The sequence below is a fragment of the Synchiropus splendidus genome, chromosome 13 (assembly GCF_027744825.2).
Source record: "Synchiropus splendidus isolate RoL2022-P1 chromosome 13, RoL_Sspl_1.0, whole genome shotgun sequence".
Taxonomy (NCBI): domain Eukaryota; kingdom Metazoa; phylum Chordata; class Actinopteri; order Syngnathiformes; family Callionymidae; genus Synchiropus; species Synchiropus splendidus.
Window position 1 is genome coordinate 17605064 of NC_071346.1, and position 24572 is coordinate 17629635.

At 42.2% G+C, this 24572-nt stretch overlaps 2 protein-coding genes across 4 annotated transcripts; both read right to left on the bottom strand.

Moving 5' to 3' along the window:
* Nucleotides 1-1422: 1422 nt before the first annotated feature.
* atg10 (ATG10 autophagy related 10 homolog (S. cerevisiae)) lies at nt 1423-5366 on the bottom strand. The gene is made up of 8 exons (XM_053883670.1): nt 5270-5366; nt 5120-5187; nt 4764-4882; nt 4306-4410; nt 3432-3606; nt 2595-2692; nt 2430-2527; nt 1423-1632 (listed from the first exon to the last, which is right to left on the bottom strand). The coding sequence occupies exons 3-8, from the start codon at nt 4866-4868 to the stop codon at nt 1545-1547; spliced, it is 669 nt and encodes a 222-aa protein (XP_053739645.1). The 5' UTR covers nt 4869-4882; nt 5120-5187; nt 5270-5366; the 3' UTR covers nt 1423-1544.
* Nucleotides 5367-6413: 1047 nt separating this feature from the next.
* On the bottom strand, nt 6414-23471 carry fam110b (family with sequence similarity 110 member B). 3 transcript variants are annotated; one of them, XM_053883633.1, is made up of 5 exons: nt 23342-23471; nt 15733-15842; nt 11964-12501; nt 11486-11871; nt 6414-11325 (listed from the first exon to the last, which is right to left on the bottom strand). In XM_053883633.1, exons 3-5 carry the CDS (start codon nt 12084-12086, stop codon nt 10425-10427), a joined length of 1410 nt encoding a protein of 469 aa, XP_053739608.1. In that variant the 5' UTR covers nt 12087-12501; nt 15733-15842; nt 23342-23471; the 3' UTR covers nt 6414-10424. The 3 variants fall into 3 exon arrangements, with proteins under 3 accessions (XP_053739608.1, XP_053739609.1, XP_053739610.1); XM_053883634.1 differs by lacking the exon at nt 23342-23471 and adding an exon at nt 22131-22707; XM_053883635.1 differs by lacking the exon at nt 15733-15842 and having other exon boundaries at nt 23342-23466.
* Nucleotides 23472-24572: the final 1101 nt, after the last annotated feature.

A 24572-nucleotide genomic window follows, 5' to 3' on the forward strand; every position in this document is an offset into this window, starting at 1 on the left:
TGCAGCAGTTCACCTGCGTATGTTGGGAAGAAAGTGAAATGATCTAAATAAAGTGTGACTCCAGGAAAACAGGGCTAACATGGCGGTTCAGTAGGCAATCACTTGTTTTGCATCCCATGTCACTGGGTTTTTTTTTTGTTTATAATCAGGCCCTTTCTGCAGATGAAATGTTTGCTTTAGGCAAACAACCAATTAACTAAGTCCACCATGCTCTCCCTGGGATCCATCTGCTGTGGTCAGATTCTGATGAGCTGCATCTTTAAGCTGCTCAGACGATATTCAAAATACCCCTCCTGGTTCTCTCTGGAATATAGTCATAAGATTATATCACCAGCATGATCAGGTAATCTGGATCACGTGTCCTCTTTCGGATTATGTAAAACACTTGTCATCTGAATTTAAATGAGCAGACAAATATGTACCATGGATTCCCTCTTGGACCCTCATGTCGTAGAGGACAAGGATTCATTTAAAGTAAGTTAGGTATTGTCAGAATCAGAATCAAATGTATTGCCATGGTCAGTGGGGATCCCACCAACTGGGAAAGTGCTTTGGAATAAAGTGCTGTCAATAAAATAAAATAAAATAAACAAAGGCTGATCAGGAATTCAACAGTCTCAATGGTTATTAGACAAGAGGTGCTAATATTTTCACATTCAGAAAGGAAAAATGGAATTCAGAATCACGTTGGGAAAGACCAGACCATCGGTATAGTAGTGGAATGAGCTCCTGGGCCAATATAAAACCGGTGTCAGAGTCAACAGCATTTCCTGTGAGTCAGCGTTTGCTCTCTGCAATGACTGGCTGAAAGACTATGAGTAAGGCTGACTGACACACATGGCCTCCTCCACTCTTTTCCTCTGTAGCAGACCCATGGTGGGGGTCATTGATTATACAGATGATACGTGACCTAGTGAAGATCTCTGGGAGAAAAGTCTGGTCCCTATGAAATGACTTGATGCAATCGACCAAGTGTTCATACAGATATGGTGCCTCTTTTCCTTATTAAAGGAGTTTAACAACAATTCATCACAGATTCGGTTTAGTTTATTGCTCTAGATCATCCTCGACATACCAGCCTGTAAGCAACTGTCTGCCGCTGCTGTCAGACGGGGAGCCGCACCATGTCTGAACAACCCAACATTTTCATTCACAGGCCATCACTCCAATCCGACACGGTCCTTCATGGAAGCGTTGGAAATTTCCGCTTATATGGGCAGTGTGTGTCTGCGGAGGCGTGGAAGCAGCACAGTGAGTGTAGCCTCACGACCGCACTGAGTCACGGACATGGCTTGTTCACAGGTACACCACAACGCTTCCGTTGGTTACGTATGAGTGAAATGTGTGCATTCATCCGAAATATCATGCTGTTGAAGACCAATGCTTTCACCATTGAAAAATGTTGAATATGCTAGTCATTTACTTAATAAATAGTTTATTTCAATTTCCTCTCAAGACAATTACACGCTTCATTTTGCACAAGCACCATACAAAACTTATGTCGGAGTCATAATTCAGGAATTGTGTTGTGTTTGTGATTGTAGTCAAGGGATACTGCAGTACTTGAGAGGAACATCCAATCCCACGAGTGGACCGACCACGCTGAGCCAGGTCACGACGTAGTTCATAGATCTACAAACAGATGCACAGAAAAATAATTGATTTCACCACTTAATAAGAGAATAAAAATAATAATAGAGACTGAGACTAAGTTGTCATGACAGCACTTCGATAACCAGGCTTGATGCATTACTGACATTATCAATACAAGGAGAAACCAACATTTAGAGGATCAACTTCAAATGGCTCTTGCGCTACAAAGCTACTGTTGCTGAGCACAAAATGGTCTATGCTCCCTCGGTTTAATCAGAAAATGATGACCGTCTCATGGCAAGAGTGCAGTTTTGAGGGTATAAGGAAGTTAGAAACTCTAATTTGATTGGAGCATACATGTCACAGGATCGCATACCAGCTCTCTGGATCACTTCGTGGTGGCGCAGGTTTTTGATCCAACCCAACTAAGCCACAGACTCTCCAGTCAGGTGTCTGTCCAGTTTGGTGTTGCTTGTTTCATTTGACATCCGACTGGTTATGTGGTATGTGCTTGATAGGTTGGAACAAAAACCTGCAGCACCACAGCACTTGGATGACCGGTTTTCCTACCCTTGTCCTAGAGCTTGGTGGCCGAAACATTACAGGTGAAAATCTTTGTGGATTACTGAGAGGGTGGTGTTAAGAACAAAATAACACAAAATGATCATTGAAAATTGTTCACCCATGGGTGATAGGACATTTTATTGAAGCCGAGTGCCAGTAGTGTGAGCCGCTGTAACCACTTCAGACCGCCCTCTTCTGGGATCTCCTCACAGATCCGCATGAGTCAACACCAACAGTGTCCAAAACAAGGCCAGTTGGCAGCATAGCTTTACCTTTTCTGGTTGTGCGCTTCCATTACAATGGGTTTCATGAATTCCTCTGTCCTACATGGATGCAGCATGAAGAAAGGTTGGCCCAGCACTGGGTGCTCCTGACACACAAAGACGCAGTGTGAAAAGCGGCACAGAGAGAAAGAACTCAGGAATAAATGCACTTACCTGTTGGGTAATAGTGTTCAAAGGACTGAGTTGGAGTCTTGTTCGGAAGCTGGGATGGACAGAGTTACACACCTCCTCCAAAGACAGACTCCTCCCCTCTTAACATGCAACAAGATGAATGACCAAGAAATATGAGTCAGGTTTGTTTAACAAGTAGAGATTGACTACCGAGCTCCAATTTCAGAATGATACAAATCTTATAGCTTTACACTTGACCAGTTATATTGCAAATGATTTTGAAACCAGAGTTATTTTAAATTATAGATTATTATATTATAGGTTTTCATGAATTTTGGTCACTCAGGCGGCCGTCTTCACAAGTTATTCACTCTCATCAGGCTTGCTTGTTGAAGTTTTCCATTGTTAAAGAAACACAAAAAGGACCAAACACAATGAATAGACAATCCATTGAATTGATAACTCAGGTGAGATGAGACCCTTCTGAACAGCTCAACCCGATTGGCGGTCCATGCCAACGACCCACCTACACTACGGACACACTCGATAAACATCCCAGCCAGACCAGTCTAATTACCAGTTACTTTTTTTTCTCCGAGCTTCAGCACAGAACGGAATTAATGAAAAGCATCTTAATTTGTCAGTTCCACTAGTAATTTGCCTGGATCAAGAGACAAAAGTGAGAATTCTGACTACAATGGCAGTTCTAAGAGACTTTTTTTCAGTGGTCCTAATCATAACATTGCACAAAAAATGTTTGTGGCAAATGAATTAAAAAGTAGAGCTATTGATTAAAAAAACATACTGAATATTTTCCCAAAACTACAGACAAGCATCCTATGCCATTAAGCGTGTGTGTGACCTGACCTGTATCCTTACCTAGGGTAGAAGTTCTGAAGTAAAGTACAGGTGTCCCATAGCTGCAGGAGTAGAGAACATGATACTCGTATTGAAGAACCTGACTGCAGCCAGGGGCTCTACATGCAGAACCATCTTCATCGTCCTCATCATCAATTCCAGTGATGCCTGGGACGCAAGCAGCATCCAAAGACACCTAGCAGAACACAGTCAGTCAAACATGTCCCATGTCAGAGAGTCTCAATCTGTGGGTCGCAACCAGGAAATAGGATGCAAGTTAAATTTCTCTGGTTGTCAGGCCTTTGCTTTTGCAAAAAAAAGGCATCACAGGTCAAAACTATGCTACTATTTATGCCTTACATCTTCTTGATCTGGTATTGTAACTCAGAGGTGATGGTGAGTCTCGAAACCAGACCAATTATAAACACTTGCGAGGACCAATCAATTGAATCAGGACAAAAGCCAAGACATAATGATGCAAATGTATGATGCACTCCAACAGTTAGGAAGTAGCGTTATCCAATAAAAAGTGCTTCCTTATTTGCAAACACAGAGGTACTTTGCCAAACAACTGTTGACATTATTAAAACCAGAATACACAACTTTTTGTTCAGTTATACATTCCTATTATACTGAAAAACCTAATGTATCACTCATTGAAAATTGACTTTGGTTATTATTATTATTTTTTTAAGAAACCACCTCAAATATCACTTGTGGTGCAAGGTTGGCCTCGTCTGCAGAGATGTGTGTTCATTAAAAAAAACACACAAAAAAAACAACAAAGACACCTCAAACAGACAAAAATAAATGTAATACATTTCTCTTTTGGTCATGAATAAGAACAATTACAATGTTTAATTCAAATGGAAGGTCAGAGACATATGTGACCCACTTGGTCATGTAGTTCCGGATCAGAACCAGATTTTCTGAGGTCAGAGCAGGAACATAAGACGGATGGCTTCAGTGTAGTTTTCCGTAAATAGCCCTCCTCGGTCCCCTGTGAGCAAACAAATGAGCAACACTCGCTCAACTGGGTTACAGACAGAACCAAGTCCCATTTTTTTCAGCACGCATGAATCATATCAGTTTCATCAGCGTTTGACCCTGAAAACAAGGGTCATTGTATGTCTGTTTCGTCTTTTATTTACACAACTAGTCGAATTATTTGATAAAATAATGTCTTTTTACAGTTAAAATAATAATGATAAAATAAACAATACAGTCTCACACAGACCCCAGTGTCTGGTGCATAGTGAGTATTTGGAAATGTGTGTTCTATACAGCACTCCAGTAATTTCACTTTCCTCAGTTGCCTCGGTCACTGTGTATTGATGTGTATCATGCACCTACCTGGACTGGCTCCCAGCTCCAGCCATCCCTAAGCTGCTCTGACTTCTGCAGCAGGAGCCGACAGCAGCGAGTGAAGGTCTTCTCATCCAACAGCCAACAGCCCATGTTCAGTCATCAAGCTGCAAAAAGGAATGACTGAATATTTATTTCGCGACGACTTGATGGGCTTTTGGAGTATAACAAGCACCTCTTTCGTGAAAATAACATTAGTAATTTAATAAGACAGTTTATAACGAAAACTTTAAACTAACACGAAGACCAATTTACCGACAGCAATACGTTCACCATTTCACAAAGTATATTACTGATCTTATCGGACCAAAAAGTATAACGATTTGCGTTTGCTTAGTTCTCACCTGTAGAGATGGAAATCACTCCAGCTCGTTCCCACATGTGGGCAGCAGAGGACGCGGAATCTAACAAACTGAGACGATTCACACTTCGGATTTGAAGTGAAAGACCACAGCACCCACAGTGTTTGTTACTGACAGGTCGCAAATACGTACATCATTAGAGTCGTGTTGAAAAAAGAACTCGACAAACGCCCAACTGAATGTCTCCTGTGCATCAGCAACGAGTCTATGTAGAAACAGATGGTGTCAGTGGTGTTGTGGTTCCGGGTTAGACGTTCACGTGACCGTAAAACAACGCCCATCTAATGTCTGTTGTCTCGGAACCAATTATTTTCGTAATAATGCGTATTTTTTGTTGACATATTTGTCTTCGATGTTCGTGTTAGTTCTTCAAAGCGAATAATTTTCGTGGTGTATTTAGAACGCTACCATGTGTGCTGCAAAAAAAAAAAAAAAAAAAAAAATCTGTTTGACACTAACCCCACTTCCGGTCCCTCGCAGAGCGACTGACAAACGTCTCCTCTGCCCAGCTGTCATTTATGCGATATTCAAAATCTCAGTTATTCGTTGTATATGTTATATGTTGATTAAAAAGCAACGTGGCCTTAGTTTTGAATTAGCTCACTGTACAATGCATGGTTTATTGTGCAACATTCCTTTATGCTGTGCTCTGACCAGCCTGCAACAGCATCATGTGCTCAGTTTTATCGGAACTACTGCGTGAAAAGTGACGTTTTCTCTCAGGGAAGAATAAGGGCAATATATTTATCTATTTATGGACACAGGTTCCGTTCAAAGGTTACACAGGTCTCCACCCAGGGAGGTGCAGGTGGTCCAGAAAGCTTATCAGTTCTTACGTCTGTCATATCGCTTGCCATGAGCGTCGTGTTCCGGAGCAGAAAATAAACAGTTTCAATTGGTTTATTCCTTCTCCCACAAGGCTGTTGTGCTGCTTCTGTTCACTGTGTTTTTGCCCTGACAAAAATAATAAAATAAAAATATATTTTATAGTTGTTAAAAATGGACAGCTCTCTTCCTGTCTCAATCGGAACCTCTAGATTAAAAGACAGAAAAAAATTCGAGGTTAATAGAATAAAGGTGAGGAATCTATCCATTCTTGTTCCAAACAATTGATTATTTTGAGTGAGATTTCAAATTTAAACCAAAATAAACTACTCACTACTCTTAGCATTGTGTGAGCCCTCATCTTATGAAATCAAGCTGCATTTAAAATAAAAGTGACAAAATGAAGACTGGTCATTTGTTGAAATAATGCAGCGACTTAAAAGTCGTATATATTTGTTTCTTTAATCAAGCAAAACTGTTTCCACATCAAAAATACAGTCAACAGCAGAGTGCAGATACTGTCAGTCTCCAGAGATCAGGAGTCAGTGACGAATGAATGTCTTCCTTCATCTGAGTCAGGTAAAAACACAAACCTTCAGACAGAGCACATGATTTCAAAGTCAATATTTACATGTTCTTACATTATTTACACGTTTGAGAATCCACAGAAAGTACCACAGAAGAATACTGTCAATCAAAAACAAACGGCGGGTGTGATAGAACACGATTATTGTTCAATGCTGCGGAGAGGGAGTCGGTGTGGCCACACTGAGAACTGACAAGACAGTGAACAGGACAACAACATGCGCAGACAGCAGGACAATAGGGGGAGGTATGGCAGTCAACTGGGTCTACATCACTGGGAAGTAATTTAAAACAAATGTAACTGATGGATCAATTCACTCACACTGAAAAAACTAAAATAAAATCCTCCCGGACTGCTCTGGTTCTTGTAATCAGGTTTATTCATGCAGAAGAAGGTTGCCACAGTAACTGGAAGAAACAGGGCTGGAGGAGGAAGGATGGAGAGCAGGACCAGGGACAGAACTGAGCACACCATGATCAATCCATCTCAAGATGAACTGGGCAGCTGGGGAACAGCTTTGGTCAGACTCACTTCCACATCAGGACTTCAGTGTGCAATATGCACACATGAGTCTGTGGACTCAAACCTTGAGGGCTCATTTGTTAGTAACGCCTAGATACATCTGAAATAAACTCCTTTGTAACGTGTCACTGAACGGTCCCATTTTGAGTGCGAGCTCTTTCATTACTCAGGATGACTGATTTGTAAGTTGAGTAAATGTGTTCCGTCTTGGTTTAAGAGGTGAGAGCAATAACGGAATTGTATGTATTTTGGTACTGATGAGGAACTCTGACAGCCAGAATGATGTTCATTACATTTGGAGATCAATAATAAGATAAGTTAACTTGGCTTTTGGATAAGAACATGGCTGAAACTCTTCACAGAGATTGTCAAGGAATGTGACTCGCATCCTTTAAAAAGGAGCGATGACGAGGATTGCACACATAACTGAGGGAAGTTCTACAATGCTTCCACTGACCCTACAAGACTCCTCAACTCTACTTTTATCTTTTTTTAATCACTGTGTCTTACATACAAGAAGGATTTATATGGATTTATATTAGCTCATTGTAAACAGCATCGACTGCAACTGACTCTGATCCGCCGCTTCACCTTCCACTACGCTGTGCTCTGACCAGTAAGCCACAATAATATCAATTTTTGTGTGCTCAGTTGAAGCCATGATACCTGTAGCAAGAAACAGAGACGGACAACACATGTCATCACTACAAAGATCAAAGCTACAAGATCAAATCAAAGGTCATACATGTCCATCGAGGGACCTCAAGAAAATGCAGGTGGTCCAGAAAGGTGATCATTTGTTAAAGGAGACTTTACTTTCTGCAGGTGCTCATTGCAGCAAAATGAAAGGATGATTCCTGAACATTCTCAATGCACACTGTTTTAGTGCAAGAACCCTCTAATTTCTGGAATAACAGCAGTTTAAATAAAACATATCCAGCATTCTGTTGTCAGCATCCTGCCCCAACAATTGTCAATTTGTCATGGCTTTACTGTTGCAAACCAAAAGTCAGAACAGTCTCAGACAGGGGTGCCCACTGTTTTCCTCACATTGGACGTATCTATTTTCCTAATCTATTTTTATTTTCTTTCTAGGACATGGGGTATATGAATAAATAATTCCTCTTGATACAACACCACTACAATTGCGTATGGAGTAGCACAATCCCAATGGGTGTGTAATAAAACCGAAAACTGACAGGATTTATTTTTAGTCCAATCTGATTGATCTGCCAGTGATCAGTGATCGGCCGATATCCATGAAAAAGTAAGTGATGGTACACGCTGAACACTGCCTTCCATTGCTGATTACAAAAACCTGAAGAAGCCCTGCGTGTTGTGTAGTGTCCCATACCAACTCACTGCACGTGCACAGCAGCAACATGTCAGCTGTGGAACCTTTATACGGCTTGTCATGTACAGTTTGCATCCTGCAACACATACAACACAATGAAACAATGCTTTGCAGTTGAAGCACAGTAAAACACAAGAAATGAAATACGCCTTTTAAAGAACAAGCACTTGACTGAGTATGGGAACTTCTTGGGGCTCATTGCAGAAAACGACAGGTAACACTCGCCCAGACTAAGGTGATAGTCAGAAAGCTAAGCAGATGGCCCAAGCAATAACGAGAATTTCAGCGGGCTACAGGAGCACCTTTTGCAGTGTGCTACAGGTATGTAAATATTTCACTGACGTAGATTTTCAGCAGCATTTTTTTCTCTTGAAGAAGTAAATAAAAACATTTACACATCATGTAGCCATAAGCACTAAAAGAAAATTGATATGCAATGTAGTGGAAGCAACGTAATATACTGCAAAGAAATGTAATGCATTTGATTGAAAACCTGACCTCACTTATTTTATATACATTTATACAGCCACTTAACAAATACATGAATGAAACAGTTGACCTGTAGTGTCTTCCCAGACAGAGGAAACCCCAGCCTACACAGCACTTGTGTTGTTCAAATAATATGGCCATAGTTCAGTGTCCATTGTTCATAACATATTCAAATGTTTGGGAGTACTACAAATTCCACGGTCTCACCATTGACCTGAGTTTTGTCTGACTGGGATGTTTTGCATGTCAATCAAGTGAGTGCATGGGTGTTGTTCAATATAGTGGTTTGTGCTCTGCTATGTTCATATCAAACACAATGGTGGAGAAAGCCCAGCAGCGAGTGGTTTGGACTAGCAAGTGTGCAGACACAGTGGGCATGAACATGGAGAACCTGATTTCATTTCCATTCATTTCTATTAAAGAATTAAATTTTTTAATGGAGGGGGCCGATGCTCACTTTCCAATGTAAATATTTCCAATCCAATTTTGTGCCGAGACATATACTGATGTGACTGATAGGGCTCCTTTAGTATTTTAAAAGACACTTGAATCAGTATGAACAGTGTTCTTTAAAGAACGGATGGCCGTAATGTCATGCAATGCACTGAGAATAGATGGGCACCCCTGCTCTCAATAGTAACCATTACAGTCTCTTAAACCATAAATCTGGCAAGACCGGGTCTTTTTGCAATAAAAACTGCCTACTCTTTTCAGTGGATTTGGCATTCCACCTCTGCAGCAAATACACGTATTAATTACGGCAAATAAAGAACAACTGTAATGTGTCAGCACTGGCGAAGCATCTGACAAATGCTTCTTAGACACAGCCTAAAATCAAGAGTCAGAGTGCTGTAAAACAGAGAAAAGCTTGAGAAGTGGCAGAGCAAGAGGATGTCCATGTTGTGAAAGAGGCAACGAGAGAACAATACTGGCTGTTAATAATAACCACTTGGCTCACCAATGACTCGCTCGACCCTGTGATCCTGAAAGGTGAATCATGTCTCAGCCTGGGCTCAGGCTTACTTCTACTGGTTCAGGCAAAGATGACCACAAGGCAGCACTTTGTGTACAAGTTCTTATGAAAGGGCACACCACGAAAAACCCTTCCTGACCCAGCCATCTTACAAGCGTTTAGCCAGTCACGTGGTCACAAGTGCCTATAGTGTGCTAATGATTTAAAGTGCTGTTTTGTCAGTCGAGAAGGTCATAAAAGTGGACAGTATGAGTGGCCACCGCTGGGGAAACTGGAGCCAAGACAAGTGGAGGAGCCAAAATACACAGAGCTACTTCTACTTCACATTGAAAGCAGGGAATTGGATTAGGACTCTATTATTTTCATCTTGTGCCAACTACAGCTTCCAAATGAAGGAGTAGCCAGATCAGGCTGATATGAGGCTAGATGTCGCCTCAGAGAGCGATGACAGGTAAAAGTGTTGCAGTATTTGCATGAAGAATGTCCAATTCAGCCTGCGTCGATTTGAAAAGCCCTCACTCCAAATGCTGAAATTCCTTTAGACATGTGAGACTTTCTGTGTCTCCCTAGCCTGCTTGATACTGTACAGCCACTTTATGACTCTTGCATTACGTTCCACAGCAGAGATCCCATAGGGAACCCGCTCTCCAGCTTCCTCCTCCTCATCCTCAGCCTCATCTCCATCAGACAGCCCATCATTGGAGGATCTCCTGGAGTGGTCACAGTCCGAGGAGATCATGGAAGCAGAACGGAAATTCAGGCTAACAATGTCTGAATTGGCTCTGGCGAAGTTCTCGGGACCAACTTCTTCAAGCTCTTCAGGGTCCAGGCCACAATAGTTGAAAAACCGTTCCACATCTGCTCCGGCTCTGGCGTACCGATCTGCTAGGTCTGACTTAGAGCGGTGCAGTGAGGAGCGACGAGCCACAGATGAACCAGGATCCAACTCGACAGTGGAATCAGTTGGCTTGGGACTGTCGTCAACATCACAAGGCAGGGACTGGGTAGTCATGTTGTCACAGGGAGAGGAAAAAATATTTGGTCGACTGGAGGCCAGCGATAGCGCAGGGGGCGGAAGAGAGGCAGGATTCGGTTTTGGAGGAAGTGGTGGAGCAGAGGAACTACTTGATCGAGCAGTGCGCAGTGGTTTGCCATTGCATAGTCTCAGAAGATCAGAAGAGGAGTGGGAGGTGAGCAGAGGAGGCAGTGGGGATCGGGAGCGTTCCATGACCCCTCCCATCCTTCCTCTCTCATCCAGACCCCGTTTACTGAGGTTGAGGTTTCCTCCCAACTGAGGACTCCGTCGTTCCCCAGTATTAGCTGGTGGCATCTTCAGAGAATGAGCAAAGGATCGCAGGGAGTGTGAGGTGCTGGAACTTGGTGCAGAGTCCAATGGCTGTTCATTGAGCATCATTGTGGATCGGTACGTCAATGGAATCCTAGAATCAGAAATAGAATTTTCAAGATTGCTGAAAGACTATACTGGTGCTGTAACAAAGAAGGTCAAGTCCCATCTCAGACATTAGGAGAGCACACTCCCAGACTGCAGTGGACATCCATTATTAAACTGACAATGCTGAGTCACAGAAGGTACGTTACCCAGATGGAGTCCAGCTGCGGGCCAATCCTCCAGAAGTCCTCACCATCACAGCACTCTTTGCTCCTCCACTTCGGCTTTCAGATGCGCCGCCCGAAGAGGAGGATGAGTTCAGCAGGTTTTTAAGGATTTCCAGGTTCAAATTCTCTCGTTTTACTGTGCCACTCGTTTCTAGTTTCGCATTGTTGTTGGATGATTTGAATGGTGCGACTCCTCCAACCCCAGAACCTCTCTTTGACAAAAGGGTGTGGCCTATGGGTGGCTTGGCAAGAATGGGGGGTTTGATTGGTTCCTGTTTTGCATTGATCACCTCTTGGCTCTTGACATACTTTGCCTTGTCAGCTTCCAAACGTTCCACAGCACTAAGTCGCTTTGGGTTTGGTTCCACCTAAGAAACACAATCCGCTTTTGCTTAAAATCTAATTGTGCCTGTGGTTTCTGAAGTGCTTTGACAATAACTGAGGCGCAAGACACACTTACCTGCCTTCTGAAGTATTCAGGGCCCTTATTTAGGATGCGGAGGGGCACAGTTGAACTGAATGGTGTTGTAGGTCCTGCACCCTTGCTATCTGGGAGGGCTTGAGCCAGTGTCTCTGTCGGCATGGCAACAAGGCGGCTGGGGTGGCCGGCCGTGATGGCAGTGGGTGTGGGGAGGGTGACAGAGGGCGGGGGTACTGGGGAAGCCCCAAAACATGAAGACACAATATATAGTTGGAGGGAAAGCCTAAAAATTTAGATGTTCATGGTGACCATCATCTCTGAATCAGCTACTAAAGTCAGTGTTTTGTGGGTCAAATTTAGTGATCACTCCCTGAAATCAGTTCTTGTGATGCACATCAGTTTGGATACCAATCTAGAGCTGAACTTGAGTCTGTAGGAATCTTGGCTCCATGCTATACTGTGGCAGATCTCTCACACAATCGACTTAACAGTGCCGCAGTGGAATGAGTATTCACAGTGTACTGGTGCACAGGGCCGAAGTAGTGAAGAGACCTTGCCCCGCTCCAGCTCCTCTGATCTGAAATCAAACAAACATTTAGTAATGATGTTAGAAGTAGAAGTACCAGGAGGGGCTTCTACATCACACATAGATGGGAAAGCATGACACTCCACATCTGCCTTTTAAGGAAAGAAACCTTGTTGACCTTGAAAGAGCACAGGCTCCACTGAGATTGCACTGAAGTACAGTGACAAGGTGTTCATTCTTTCCATCTCCACCTCAGCGAGTCAAGGGCTTTTTCACTCAACCTATGTTTTTCTGAAACATTTATATTTGATACCTTGACTTTCAGTTGAAAAGACCAACACTTTCAATTTTAATTGACACATGTGAAATCACACAGCCACCGAGTAGTAAATCTCAGGTTACAGGTACCTCAATTCACTGTTAATTCTTCTAATTACACACACTTCTAATTTTGTAGTAAACAAAAAGTTTTTTTTAAATATTCTTCAAAATAGCCACCCATTGCTTTGATGACTGTTTTGCATACTCTTTCTGGAGATGAGTCTCTTGAGGTCATCATCTGAAATGGTTTTCCAACGGGCGACTACATCAGTGGAATCAGTGGAAGTGGAAGCAGTGCTGTTACTTTGAGTCTAAAATATAAAACATACGTATTTAATAATTCCCTATATCCAGTGCCATATCTAACCTCTTCAGAATGCATCGACAATGTAGAATAAAAAAAGGATGTCCAAACTTTTTGACCTAGTAGTATATGTAAGGCATTGCAGGGTCCAGAGAAAAATGCCAGCTAGTTTGAGGCCTTTTTGAGTGTGGTCCCTTCCATTCTAACACTGCCACAGCCCATGGTGACCCAAATGACATGCATCATCAGCAATGGGATGCCAAGTTCTTTTCTCCTGCTACTGGCTCACCTCCACCAGACAAAGCATCCAATCACCAACATGCACATAGCTCATATTAATCACCAACAGTTTTTTACCAGCCGAGAAGAGGATAAATGATGCATCTTGGTGTTGACCTGTCTCGGCTTTCACTCTGTGAGGTTGAGAAGTGAGCCCTACTGCTGCAGTACTCAGCGTATACTCTCTGTGTTCTATGAACACAATGTGCAGCTGTCAAGTCTAGGTCATCTGTTACTCTGGAGCCAAAGAAGAAATCCCGAAGGTGCAGAACAGAGTCACCTTTGTCAAAGTCATTGAGATTTCCCCACTCACTTTTAAATGTCTATATTCTTTTCTTTTTTTATTCATAAGTCATCCGTGCAGTCATTAAATTGAGACTAATATCACAAGAAAATGATGGATTCACTGGTTCAGGGTTGACACAACAATACATCCATTAAGACATGCAGGAACCTTTTTGAGGCCTCAGGGGAAGAGGTGGTGGTGAATAATTTCAGGTGGTGAAACTCAGAGCAACAGATAGGCAGTGGCAGTGGGCTGGTTGTGGTGTTTCAGCACCTATGGGCATGAGGCCAACATCCAGCAGAACTGCACATGGAACGCCCACTTCATTTCCTAAGCAGGAAGATAGATGCTCACAATTCAAAGACCTACTCAACAGGCATGGATGGTCGGCCTCCACTGAGTAATAGTATTGGTGGTTTCCAGCGTTATGAGAGTGTTATCTTTCCTTTAGTGGCAGAGTTACTCCAACCAGCAGAACGCACAAGCCCTGTATGAGGCTGTAATAGTGTGAGTTTCTGAGAATTAGAGTTGATGAGTCGACTTGCAAACATACATATTACACAATGAACCAGGACACTGCAGATAGAAGTAAACAACATGCCCTTCCAATCAATTTTATTTTCATGGTGTCTAAACCCTAGAGATCCATTAAGGGAACACTGATTCAGCGATGTTGTTCAAGTATGTAATGCTTTTTCCCCCTCTCTCTTTTTGCCTCATTTTAGGGCAGCTTTTAAATGTCAACGCATTTGTTTTTCCCTTGTGTCTTTTAAATCAGATATACACTGAGGACAGACAGACAGACAAAGGGGGTAGAGTATATATGGCAACTTCACCACGCAATTCTGTTCTTCCTTACTATGAGATATCCACACAGCCAGTGCAGTTTTGGCGAAGGAGGAAAAAAAACATAACCTGGACCATCGGCTAAAAGGTAAAAAAATTATTATTGTATGTGCATGCATGTATGTATAAACTTGAGAATGGCAATGGTTGAACCAGGGTCAACTGCCAGTCTTCACCAATCTGTCTCTCAGGGATTGTTCCAGCAAGAGCTAATCTTATTACAGGCTTCAATGCACTGAGGCAGAACAAAGTATATGCTAGTGATGGGTCCAGCGACACTGAGGCGTCGATGCGTGCGCCGAGCTTCCAGGGCAAACCCCGTGTTGGTGCGCGTACCGCTTTAAGAAAGTCACGTGACCACTATGGGAACCGTGTCGACACAGCGGTCCCGCGCCAAACTGTGTTTATAAGGAAGCGCATCTGTCAACAGGACACGTTGCACGTACGGAAGACCCGCTCTTATACTGGAAGTCCATGGAGGCAACGTTCCCTCACCTATTTATATTGGCCACACAGGTGTTGTGCACACCGGCCTCTTCAGTGCCTTGTGAGAGGATCTTCTCAAAGGCGGGGGAAATTGCCTCAAAAAAAAAAAGAAATAGACTGAATAACAAAACGCTGGAGAAACTAATTTTTTTGAATAAAAATCTTTAATTACAATGAGTCCATTGTCATTCACAACACTTTTACTTAGGCATTCAGGCAGATGTTCACTTAATTTATCAACTGCGTCTCGAATATCAAAGATTTTTTTTTTATGAAATTACGTATATGTAAAAATAATGTGAATGCAAATGCCTAATCAATGGAATTGGATAAAATTGGTTTGACAGATCAGTGTCAGATGACCCTGTCAAATGTTTCCTGCAAGTCCACCAGGTGTCAGTATTCAGCAACACAGTGTCAATACAGTGTGTCACTGTGTCGAAACGATACAGGATGCCTCATCTACCCATCACTAGTATATGCATGCATCCCCGTCCCCGTCCCCCGTCCATATATATATATATATATATATATATATATATATATATATATATGAGACAAAGTGAAGAATAAATGCGTAAAGAGGAAAAATGATGAATTGTGAGGCGCTTCAGATGGAACACCCCTAGTGGACACCTCATAGAAATTGTTTAAAAAAATAAATAAATGAAACCTTCCTTGACCCTGCTGTCATGTTTTGATCTGACTTTGGTCTAGATTGTGGGCGCACAAAGTTTAGGATGCTGAATAGAATGCTTACCAAAGCAGGTCTAAATCCTCCACACCGCAGCAATGTGTCCCCTGGGCCCACCAGCAAGAATTTCCATCCATTATGAGAGACAGAAACACCGAAACTGTCCCATCACCCACCTGAACACACATGAACCACACACAAATTGATAGGTTTATCTGCAGAATCCTTTTCAGAAACAATTCATCATGACACAGGTAGGGGTGAAACAGTTACTCAAATGATTTCAGGACTCGACAGGCAAAAAAACAAAGGATTTTTTTCTGCCTGACGTAACCGTAAATTTTACAGCAATCTGCACACTCTTTAAACATGACACACTGACGTCACCAGCTGAGGTCAAGTGAAGTCAAGATAGCGGAGCATTGATAGTAGCAAAGTATTGATATTCAGAAAGGTATCGGATCTCACTAGCGATTGCATGATCCGACCCAATATTGGAGCCTGATACCAATGTGTTTGATGGATCGGGAATTATCAGGAAATCCATTGCACAGTTTGTAGCCACTTAGCAAGCCTCAAGCAGATAGAACCTGGAACTAACACTTGGCAGACATGTCCTCTGTGTGGAATTATATCCCAAGGAGGGCAAGACTAGAAGAGGAACACAATGCTAGTGTTTAATTACAAAAAACATCCTTCCAATAAAAAGGAGTACTCCAACCAGGGAGATGCAAACTCAGAAAAAAGTCATTAATTGAAAAGAGTGCACTTTGCCAACCTTTAAAAAAGTGGAGCTGAGGAGAATACCTCTAATTTTTGAGATATACATCTTTATTTCTTAGTTTGCATAAATAATACCTCACTATCTTCCACTATTCTTCTATCTTCCATCCAATTGTTGTTTCTTTTGTGTGCTTTTATCATAGAAATGCCAAATTAATAAGCCCTTGTTGTATTTACATAAACTGCAAATTGGGTGAGATTTTTTGTACATTTTATTTCTTCTATTTCCCAATTGTGTATTGGGAGCATGGGAGCATTTCTGCTTAGATGTGAAGACGAACACCGTGCCAGTGTTTGGTGCCACAAAGTTCACCTCATCATCATATCAGCATGTCAACAGTAGTGCAACAGCTCTATTGCAGGCATCCAGACTGGAGCCATGAAACCAGGTGAAGCCAAATTTCAATTTATGAACGTAAACGTGTGGCAACTTTATTCCAATGGCGACCCATGTTTCCTCACAAGATCACGCTGTGCTAGGAGAAGAAGAAGAAGATGAAAGTGAAACGTGATCACGTGAAACCTGAACGTTATCAGCCCAATTAAGCTTGGCTGGACACTTTCAGCAGACAACACCGTGGAGTCGGGATGGGCGGCAACTTAGCATACCGCCAAAAACAATTTCCGTGGTGACAAATCTGCATATCATGATAAATTCGAAAACTAAGCGGCACACTCGCTGCATTGGACTTGCATACATGAATAAAACAAGACCACAACAGCGGGCCGCGCACACTCCAGTTCCAAGGCGTTTGACAGCCAACACCTTTGCGTGACAGTTATGGAGAGTTTGGTTGACTTAGGTTCACAATCGTAGTTTTAAACTAATTTTTAAGACAGGGAAGTTTTGATGATGACACTGGTCGACTTTGAGTCTCAAGGTTGGTGTTCGTTTTATTAGATGGAGTGGTCCTAATGGGTTTCCTGACGCAGTTGTCTGTCTTGGTTCATATCAACACATGCAGGTCTCCAGCTGCACTGGTGCCTCGGTGAAACACCAGGGTGAAAATAGTTGGATATTCAACAGACAACTGCTCCAGCGGCGTCCACTTCCGCGTCTTCGATTAGGGTTCACACACTCTCACGGGCAGCCCTAATGCTACACCCCGGCATCAGTTAGGGACCATCAAGAAATTCAAAAATGGTCAAAGTATTAGTGAAATTGTCAATAAGGCAATGAAAAACGACCATTTTAGGAGAGAGAATTGTGAAAAGGATTTTCATTATACTAAACAAAGACTGACAGTTTGTATGATGAATTTGAATAGAATATGACTAAATGATAATTTATTGACATTATTTCTAATATTTCTTCAATAGCATCGAGGAAATGTGTCCAGACGGGTCCATAGTTTAAGTAAACTGTTCAGAGACATGAGTATAAGTATACATTTAACCCCTAATAAAAGTGGGAGAGCAGTCTGTCAGACACAAGCAGGTTCTACCAGTGGCATGCAACATTGAATTTCTCATCTCTAGACTTAGTTTACTATTATAATTAAACAAACAATGATGTTGTAGACAAACTCCACTCATAAGTTTCATCATAAAACAGTTTCAAGAGAGACTGTTGTGTGTACAACACATGGAATAGAATGAACATGTATTTATCATGATAATTACAGTTATCACTGGAATGACATTTGAAAACATTTATCATAATTTTTTGTGTCCATATCGCCCATCCCTAACATGGAGAGTTGTAGGTTGTCTCCATGAATATAACACTTGTGGGGCAACATTCTGAGAAAACTTCTATTTTAAAACCAGCAAGTCAGAGGTAATACGGATAGTATTCAAGTAATCAAGAAGTGAACCAGTGTTGATACCATGTCAATGACTGACAACTAACAACTTGCTTTGTAAAAAACACAGCTGTAAACATCTATTTGTAAGAAAATAACTTGACAAAAAACACATTAACAAGCATCTGAGTCAAATAACAAACGTTAACAGACGTGAAGTCAGTAAATGTTGCCACTGTAACACTTTGAGATGCAGGGATGTTTTACTTGGCTGACCCTGATTCATTAAAATGATAATAATAATAAAAACATGTTTATAAGCCATGGTGTGTACAGCCTTGTGCCTCCTTCTTTTTTCATATACTGATGCAAGATAAGCATGCAGTTGTATCAGCAGTGATGGTTTTTTAAACTTTCACAACCACAACATTCATTCATTCCAACAATACATATATAAAGGCTTCTACTTCTGATCCCTATTAAGCTTTTTTGCTCTAATTTTGAAAGGGCTGTGAGTTTGTCCGCTTGCCGCGGGGATGCAGGGGGAGCGCCAAATATTCCTCAGATTAGAAAGCAATGGGTTAGTTTTGTGAACGATTGTTTAAAGTTTGGAACTTATCTGCGGATTCGTCCTGTCATCAGAGTCAGACATCCCATCAATAGCAGCATGCTTCCACGCATGAGTGTCAACAACTCGCAAGACCACCGCGAGATTACGGCGGTAAACAAATATGGCAACCGCGATGGCAAAAATACAGTTGCGAAAGGTTAGCGAATCTGTGAATTAGGATCATATTTGGCAAAATTACCCGGTGGAAACACTGCCAGATCCCTAGAATGCCTTAAACTAGAAAAAAAATCGATGCCCTGAATGTCTGATCATTAGTACTTGTATAATGCCCAACTCGAAGTGTCATCACACTGGTTTCCATGAATTTAGTGTTTCCGCCCGCTAATTTTGCTGAATATGATTGAAATTTGCCGATTCTCAACCCTTTTGCAGCCATAGCTTGGCCGCCATATTTGTTTACCGCTGTAATCTCGCCGTTATCCACATCTTGGCCAGAGGCCCCCATATATAAAAGCTTGTCTGAAAGTGTTGATGCACCAATCCCGATCCTGGTATCGGCCCGATCCAACCTCTTAAAATCGGGCATCGGGCAGAAAAATTGTTGATCCGCGAACCGATACTGGCATTTAAGCACTATGTTAGTGCTCACATTGAAATGACGCCAGCGCCCGTCATAATGACAACATGGCAGTGGCTAAAGATACAGCTTTGCTACAGCATATTGCAGCAGAGTTTTCAATTTCCAATTTCCAGCTGAGCGAAGCAGCAGTTCTCCACTCAGTAATGGTAACAATAATAACTCAGATGGATCGCGAGATACTCGATCAGGCTTTTAGCTAGGATTTTGAAACAGGGCGTCCAAAGCTATGCCCCCAGCCCACTCCCCTCCAGACAGGTCAGGTCAACGACTTGTTTTGGTAAAAAAAAAAACAACTTTTTTGTACAAAAATTACTTTTTATCACAACAAACATCTGAGTCAATCTCGGTGAACTCAGCAGCTGCTGCCACAGTAACATGTTCAGAAGAAGGAGTCTCCTGAGTAGTTGTTTTAGTCAGCTGACCCTAATTGATAAAAAAAAAAAAAAAAAAAAAATCACATTTTTATAATTATAATATCATATTCTTTCCCTTAGTACAAGCCAAATGTCCACAGTTCTGTTCTCTTCTTTCATATACTTATGCAAGATAAGCAACGGTTGTATCAGTTGTGTATGTTTCCTAAACTTTCACACATTTAACATCCATCCATCAAACAAACAAAATACATATGAAGGCTTTCCGCTTGATGAAATAAATTGAACCACATGAATTTTGACTCCTGTTCAGCTATTTTGCTCGCATTCGGCAAGCGCTGTGTGTCGTGGAGTCGGGAGTGGGGGGAGGGAGCTTTGTGGTAAAATACTTCTCTGATTAAAAAGCTATGAGTTAGTTTCACAATCGATTGTTTAAAGTGTGGATTAAAAGTGTGGATTAAATTCAGATCCACACATCAAATAAAAGAGATGGAGCGGGTCATAGATCAGCTGATCACATACGTACATATATACATATGTGTGTATGTTAGCTGTTATGCGGTTTCCTGGAAGTGATGTCTTGTTGTATTTTCCATGAAGGTTAAGAGACCATTTAATTTTGAGCGTTTTTTTCAGTTACAGATATTAATCACTGAAGCATTTGGAGCAACTTACGCAAACCAGCAATAGGTACAAGTAACATCCGACTTACGACCTGCTTGACTTACGTTCACCCGTACTTACAACCACAGCCAGCAGATGCCAGCTTTTTTTTTTAATTCAATGTCTGGCACTGCAGCACGTAGCAGCCAGGCAACACATGCGACAGTTAAGGCTGCACAGTATCCCAGCATCTCACCCTCACACCGCCATCCACCACTACAGTAGTACCTAGGGATGCTCAATTAATCAAATTTGTATTGGGATTACGATTATGTATTCCTTGGATTATAAAAACGTGATAATCGCTACGAAACGATTATTTAGCTGGACACATGTCTCCCCAGCTTCGCTCATTATGACCCGATGCACCCCCCGATGCTTCACCCCGATGAAAACTGACCAGTGGGAAGCTACTATGGAGTGCACAGTGAGCGCGCTACATAAAGTGAGCCACTCAGCGCGAAGCTCCGCCTGTCAGCGAGAGAGCTCGAGCCTCCATTTACCTATCAGAGTGGGGGACGCTAATATTAGCCACCATTAGCTACCAACCCAGTCGCCTTGACAACGGCGCCATGGTATTCAGAACCTGAGCAGACGCTCATCCAGTGTTCTGAGCCACAACAGCAATGCTAGCTGCTTGTTGCCGATGTTTCAAAAAAGAGTGATTATTTGGAAGTGGATAAATTCGCTGCAGAGACATATTATAATCAAAGAAGTGACTTCTTCTATCATGAAAAAATGAATGAAAAACTTGGAATATGACATCACAGCGTACAAATCAGAACCTCAAAAACATCTTTGCGACCCAGCCAAGCGCCTGCTCAGCTCGAAATATTGTCTCCTGTCTCCACTGTTCTCTGAAGCCTGACCACACCGCTTGGCGACGTTTCTAGAGAGAAATATTTAACCTATATGAAGAAGGTTAAAGTTTAATGACAGCGAAATCTGAAGTCATTCAATAATAGTTTGAATAATCGTGATCATGGTACGAATCAAAATAATCGTGACTATCATTTTTGCCATAATCGCCCAACCCTAGTACTACCTATAACAATGTCAAGCCTATACTGGCAAAGTGAATTCTTGAAGATCATTCAAGATCAGGAATCAAACTCTGTCATTCAGCCAGTGAGGAGCAGCAGGATCCAGCGAGAGGCTGAACCAGCTGCAAGACCGACGGACTCAGATAATGAAACTTGATTTCGACAGAAAAAAGGGGAGAAAAGGGGAACATTTTGACATTTACTGAATGAAACATCAAACCGCTATCTTTTAGTAATGAGAAATAAATCTGTAAGATGCAGAGTCATCACGGGTCTGTCTCCTTCACATGTCCGGCTGGAATGCACTACTTGAGTTCCGCGAGCAACGGGCATCAGTCATTGTGATGCTTCTTATGGGATTCTTCTGTGAAAACTGTCATGGTCATCGCCACCTTCACGATGTGTTATGTGCTGTTTCCACTTTGTTTAAATACTTTGATCATGTCAGAGATCATTTTTCTGATGGCCCGGTGGTTCTCATTTAAGCCGTAGCACTGCCCTCCATCGCTTGCAGCATTTTGCTGGCTTTATCTACACTATCCTGTAATAAACGCAATAAAATTACGAACAGGCACTTACACAAAATAAGTTCCTCACATTTTATAACACACCCAAGACCCGCGGTAAACACAAAGAATGACTTACAAGTCGAGTAGAAACATCGCCACTTCAGGATCAGAAGCTCTCAGTTCCCACCAGGCTGTAAATGCAACTCCTATATTGACTCGTGTCCAGGATCTTGCTATGTAGTTTCACACTGTCTCTTCTTGGACTCCTCACAACGAAGTCTTGCTTCTGCCATAATGTAAACAAAGGAACTAAGCTTGCTGCTGAGGTGGCTCTGCCGTTCTATGCTGCTGATTTGAGCGGCCCCAAGATCTTCTCTACTTCACTCACTTGGCCCTCACTCAGTTATAGTCATTTAAAACAACTTCGTAGGTGTTTAACTGCATTTCAATTAATGTCAGCAGCAACAGGAAAGATGGACTAACAGATTCAAATGAACATACATTTCAGATCCCAACTGTGGGTTATGTTTCTTTCATATAAGCAGCGGATCATACACAAGTATAGACTATGCTTTTTTGGGTCCTCCAAGACCGTGTCCTCATGATCCTCAGACCAAATACCAAATAGTTGTCCATCAGTGGTTTTTGTTGGTCGCATTTGAGCACAACTGGGAGCTGATTGTGTACATTATTTTAAAGCCGGTTTACGTCTGAGAGGTAGAACCGTGTGCTTAGACAGGCGGGGAGGGGGGGGGGGGGGGGGGCAGAGAGAGAGAGAGAGAGAGGGAGAGAGACAGAGAGAGAGAGAGACAGAGAGACAGAGAGAGAGAGAAGAGAAGAGAGAGAGAGAAGAGAAGAGAGAGAGACGAAGAGCGATATATATATATATATTTGGTAGACAGAGATGCGCACGGAATATAAACGCCTCGAGACTTGCAGGGGTGGTTGAGAGGCGGCTAACGGCAACGTTCTAACGCAGACCACCAACAGCTCGATGAATGAGCCAAGCACGTCCGTGCTTTCATAGAAGTGGCCCAGACAGCATAATACCCTCAACCCACCCCCCTGACCCACAGCAATGGTGAGCTAACACAGCCACAACGCCGTGCCTCTAATGGAACAGCATACCACCGACTCTCTCTCAGAGCAAACCACGCATCGCTAATACTAACCTACAACAGACAGCTGCCTCACTGACAGCACGTCGAACAATAGCTCTTGTTTTCGACGATAATGCATGAAAAGACAGCACGTCCGTCTTGCTAACGTCCCCGCAGATGTTTCAAGTGCGATAAAACCGCAACCGAATGCCATGCATGGACCAGCAGAGTCATTTTGACTTCTTACCACGATGGCTGGGTCCGGAAAACAAAAGATGCTGCCGTGAATCTTCTCCGTCAGGTCGGTGCGACGGTTCGGCCTGACAGCATCCTGTTCCCAGCCAGCAACACTACTGTCAAGCTGTCGTCAACACATCCACTTCCGCCTTAACAAAAAGAAAAAAAAAGACGCACACAATCGTTCAACCATTTTATACACTATTTCGGTGGCGTTATTTAGATGTATTATTGAAGTCAATTGTTCAAGATACTACTCCAACAATAATACAATCGTCAAGAGACAAAAAATTAAAATCAGCATGAACTGTTGCAAACACTTTGTTGTGATTTATTAATGTTTAATGTCTTGATAAAAAAAAAAAATCAAACCTAATTTGTTCGAAGACAATCTTCCGTTTTGCTGCCTTCACATACATAAGCAAACTTTATAGAGCTGCCATGGTTTTGCGATTATCTACCGCTGAGCATCAACGTTTCCAGACCCACAGCTGCCAACTCGGAAGTGAGTCAGAGCTGGGGTTTTTTTACATTTATATTTATCAGCAATAACTATGATAGTAAATATATCGTCACTAACAGTCTTTGATAATTAATTACAAATCTGAGGGGGCCAGAAAGTTATCCAGCCATTCATTGAGCTTGGTCAGGTGATACATATTTAGACAGGTGTTCAGTGTTAATCCCAATTCGGATTCATATCAATATCCAATGGTTCTTTTATAAACAATTACAACAACAATAAAATAATCAAAACAATGTGTAAAATAAAAGAACAGTTATATTTAACCATTATCACTTTTGAGGTTTCTTCACAAATAGTTGGCTTTGGAGAAGAGCTGAGACCGGTGACAATAGTTCCAGCAGTGCTGATAACAATCTTTGAGGCGGCACTTTAACTTTAACATTTTTTTTTTCTTGAGATCCTTTAGAGAAGATCAGTGCTTTGATTCTAAAATGTATATACTTGATTGTTCTTTCTGCAGGCTGTGCAGCGGGTTGAATGACGTATGGAGCGCTTGACTTATCCTACACCTGGCCTGGTAGCCTCAGTTTGAGGACCAAGGCTATAGCAAATCCCATTCGGGAGCAGGGGTTGTTGTACAACTTCCCACAACCTACTCTATTGTTGCCATTCCTGCTTCGGGTGAGAACACAAAAACTCTCAGGGGTGAGTGCGGCACCAGGAACCCCAGGTACGAGATGGTTTCCAGTCTGGTTAAGCTGCCTTTGGAATTCCT